Genomic DNA, 5,000 nt, shown 5'->3' on the forward strand with positions numbered 1-5,000 from the left:
TGGTGGCAGGGAGGCCTTAAAAAAAACAAACTGATATGTCTGGTTGATCAAATAAATTTTTTTACTGACTTTAATCCATTCCTAAAACCTCCTCATGAGGTAGTAGCCAATTTCCAGAGGAAATTTTTTTCTAAAAATACTCTTGAAGATCTACCGAAATATAATTGGTTTTTATCAAGTAGATTTTACATGATATAAATACTGGTCACTGACTATTTATCAAGTAACTTTAAACTGCCCTATAAAATTTATTTAGGCAGACCAGTTTTCAAAAACGAATATACCTAAAACACCTTTCGAGATGAAAGATACATCTACAAAATATATCATAGATTGTTTTCCGATAATTTTCACATAATATAAACAAGTCATTGACGTTTTGCACATTGAATTTACTCCTCTCTCTAATAAAAACTGTTTATGGAATTGGCTTTCAAAATTTTATATGCCTAAAACACTTTAAGAGAGCGAAAATATATCTCCAAAATATTCAATAAAGTTTTGTTCAAATAGCTTTCACATATAACCATTGACCCCTGATTTCAATCCAATTGGTTTTAGAAATGCATTACAAGAGTCTGTTTATAAAATTAAATACGCCTAAAAAACATATCAAGAATACATCTATAGAAAATATAAGTGTTTTTATCAAGTACTTTGACATGATATATATCCTAGTCACTGATATTTAGCCAACTTAATTCAACTCTTTAATTACATAATAATAAGATATATAACTGTGAAATGAGTTGTGAAAACTCCGCCTTTGAATTGCAGCCGAAACCATTAACAACAGTGCTCAACTCAAAAAGGGGAGTGGCTTTATATAGAATAATGCAAAGCCGTTTGTTTATTTACAAATAAACAAACGGCTCGAGCACTGTAAAAGTAGTGGTCAAAATGTTTATATATATACATATATATATATATATATATATATATATATTAATATTTTTTATCTTATTTTTATTTTTATTTTATATATATATATATATATATATATATATATGTATATATATATATATATATATATATATATATATATATATATATATATATATATATATAAATAAATCTTGGCAGTAGAATGAAAAGCATATCTTATTTTTCTTTTATTAATATTATTGGAATATTTTCCTTTTTTCCTTGTACACATTTTTGTGAATTTTTCCATGGATTTCTACCTTTGGATTATTATGGACCATCTGCTTCCAATTACGGGATTTTTGGATTTTACTTGTGCAAATGGAAATTCAATTAACTTTCTTGAAATTATATACTTGGATTTTACCGTCACTGGATTATTTATTTTCCACCAGACTCTTCCACCAGATTAATGTGTAATCACCTTTTTCTTCACCATATTCCCTCTGCTTCACTTTTTTTTGTTTTCAAGTAAGATCTTTGACTTACTTGTTGTTTCATCAAATACTTTTGCATGCAAAATCCGATCCTGCATTTTGCTAATTCCTACCCTCTGATGAGAATGAAAGTATTTCTTCGAAACTCTGCGGATTAAGGACTATCCACTTATTTTGTGTTTCCTTTTCATATTAAATATGTTTTTAACTCATTTCAAAGTGTTTTTAACATGTTTTATTAACTGTTTGCTCGTATATATATATATATATATATATATATATATATATATATATATATATATATATAGACATTTAATGAGATCATTTGCAGGTGCTGATTCCAGTGAGTAGGCTGTCAGATAGATGTTCGTAAGTTCGATCCCGACTTGGGATGGGTGCTGGTCTAGCTGCACTGAAGAGTTGTGATACAGCGAAAGTATGTCTGTGGATGACTATTATATATGTTTTTATTCTTTTATTACATTATATTATATTCTTACTTGCATCAGTGTGATCTGATATGATATACGACATATTTGGAGAATATAAGAAACTTTTGCTATGCGATAAATACATGTAATCTCTATGGACAAAACAACATTTCTTGCATTAGGTCTTCAAGTAGGTGAAATTACATCCCTTTCAACAAGAGTTACCTACCTTGAGCAAATATTTAACAATCAACTAGTAAGCTTGTAGTAACAGGCTTGTGTTTCTTTCCATCTGTTCAGTTTGATTGTTACCATTTTTCATTTTTTTCACGATCAGCTCTACACCATGGTTTAGTTCATAATAATGTGCATGATTTGCATTAAATGAAGATGGACTATAATATTGTACATAAAAATGTTTCAAATAAAAAATTAAAAAATATTTAAAATTAGCAGTAGTTTGTTTTTGCTATTTTTTTCTTTTTAATTATCTACTGACCTTTGACCTGTGAACGTCCCCATCGTCAGTTTCGCCAACTCCAAGAAGTTTCCTGGATTTCAAACGACTGTGTAAATCTCCACTACTGTGCTTCCTAAAAAAAAAAAAAAAAAAAAAAAAAAAAATTTTAAGCTCCAAATAAATATAAAATTAAAAAAAAAAATGATAAGCTTAAAATGAATATTTGATTTAAAAAAAAATGTCTGAAACTGAAAATGTTAATGAATAGAGATTAATTTTGAAAAACAATTTTTTCCACAAATATTTATTTAAAACTAAAAAAACTTTTTTTTAGTCTTATTTAAACATTTTAAGCGCTTATTTATACTGAGATACATGCAGAACATGACAGTTCAAAATATATTAACAGAAAAATTTATGTATATACTTACTTATCAGTTGAAAATATTAGTGTACAACAAAAATTATGGAAAATTATCGAGTAGAATTTTAGTAATAAATAAAATTCATTTCTTTCTTATGCTTCCAATTATAAATTGGATCGATGCTATTTTGAACCATTATGCATATCTATTCTAGGAAAACTTTGAATTGACAGATTGACTTATCTCCCCTTTTATGTAACTCATGTAAATAAAAAAAAGTAAAAAGGACTCAAAATGGCGTTGATCAATTTATAATTGAATATATGAGATAAAAATTGAATTTTATTAATTATTAAAATTCCAATTGAAATTTTCCGTCATTTTTGCTGTGCACTAATATTCTCAACTAATAAGTAAGCATATTCATCAGTTTTCCTGGAATATTATTTTGATTGGGTTATTTCTTTTAAAGAAGTGAGAGAAAGAAAAGTATTGATAGTGGTTGTTACTAAACGAGATTTTGTAGTGAATATTTTCCGCGGGGGGGGGGCATAGAATTAAGCTCAGTCGAGCACCTGCCACGAAAATAACAATAAGGAAAGATTAGTGCGAGAAAAGGTAGTAGCAAGGAGAAAAAAAGCATCGCTCAGTAGATTTAAAAGTTGGTTCCGTACTCTGTTGGGGAAGGAAAGGATTCTCTGAGCAACACCTCTGCTGATGTAGTAACAATATTCCTAAGATATTATGTTGGATGCTGACATAATCTGCTCATCGCCTATAGCTCACACAACACAATCAGTCTTGTTACTTGTCACATACCTTATATCTTTGATCTGAAAACATACACAATGAACCATCTCCCTGGCATAATTAAGTCTGAAATAAAATCCTCATTTCTAAACGTGCGCATTAAATGGACATATCTTAAGAATATTTTCATTTTTTTTTTTGGCTGACAACTGTTATTAATAACGGATCAATACCTAAATAATGATTATAAGTTGCCAATCTATGGAGATAAAAACCACACTGTCTAGGGGACAAGGAAGTAATATCTGGATAGGCATTACTTTTTTAAGTATTTCAAATTTCATCTTGCAACATGAACCAAATTTAAAGATGAACTAAGTGGAGAAATTCAATTCTGGGTAGTCAACTCCAAACCAGACGTATTTCTAATTTCTTCAGTGACCTCTTTTCTCCTAGTTAAATATTTCCCACTCACAGATCTGACGCCCACAGCATTCATCCATGCACTCTCCCTAAACATGTAGCCTTGTGCAGGTTCATAACTAAACGTTCAGATTAACTGGGCGTATTTTTAGAATATCCGTTTTGATTTAATTTTTTTTTATTGGCTAGCAATTGTTACTAACAACGGATCAATGCTAATCTTGAAATCATGTATTGTTTTATAAATAACCAATCAAATCAAGTGTCATATACATTTAGAGGTTGGTGACCTTAAAGATTAGAGATTTGAGACAGAATTTAAATGATGCAATGAGCAACAAGGGGAGAACATGTCTATCAATGGATTTATAATTATGGTATTTTACCTTATAGATTTATATCGCTAGTTGTATAGTAGTAGTAGTAGTAGTAGCAGTAATAACAACAACAACAACAACAGCAACAGTTAAGTGAAAATAAGCGAAGATTTTTCTTAATACTTCATTGATCAACCATTTTTCTATACATTCTAATTCGTTTGATCTTATTTTAGGCTGCTGAATCCAAATCTGCATCATTTTTTACCTATCATGTCACATATTGCAAGCTTTTTGCATGATACAAAGATTGTACACATAAAAAACACAGGAAATAATTATTAAATTGTTAAAAATGAGTTACAAAAATAAATATATTAAAGTTCTGATTTTTTTAGGTGAAGGCTGATTGTTTACTGAAACGTTGCACAAACAACACTCAAGATGAGAACACTAGTCCGATCAAGACAAGTAATACAAAGAGTAAATATAATATTCATAAATATGTACGAATTAAGTTTGTTCACGAGAAACACTCGTCTAGCTAAAAACACTATCAATAATTTTCCCCACTCTTTATCTGTGCCTAAACCTAAATTCCATGAACAAAGTTTCTTTCTTAGAACTTCACACCTGTGGAACTGTCTTCCGGTTGTCTTACAGCTGACTACAATATGGTTGTCTTCAAGTCCAATGTAAACAAGTTCTTGATGAGCTGTCCACTTAAGTTAACAAATTTACCGAATTTCCATTACTAACGATTACTATATTTTCCAATTGACTACTGTACACTCTTTAACCATTATCCTCGAGTGGCGTCTTGGCCTTGATAAGTGGTGATGCCTATGTAAAAAAAAAAAAAGAAGAAAATATGTACAACAGTTATTCTATGG

General features: G+C 29.4%; 1 protein-coding gene across 14 annotated transcripts in view; it reads right to left on the minus strand.

Moving 5' to 3' along the window:
* LOC145256206 (tumor protein p53-inducible protein 11-like) overlaps positions 1-5,000 on the minus strand; it is a 793,782-nt gene that overhangs the window by 275,965 nt on the left and 512,817 nt on the right. For all 14 annotated transcript variants that reach the window (XM_080114839.1, XM_080114875.1, XM_080114918.1 and 11 more), the window contains exon 2: positions 2,292-2,385. In XM_080114839.1, the coding sequence (XP_079970965.1) occupies positions 2,292-2,385 (94 nt within the window). The remainder of the gene's footprint in view (positions 1-2,291; positions 2,386-5,000) is intronic.

This window comes from Euprymna scolopes, chromosome 3 (genome assembly GCF_053919585.1).
Source record: "Euprymna scolopes isolate OS-2025 chromosome 3, ASM5391958v1, whole genome shotgun sequence".
Taxonomy (NCBI): Eukaryota; Metazoa; Mollusca; class Cephalopoda; order Sepiida; family Sepiolidae; genus Euprymna; species Euprymna scolopes.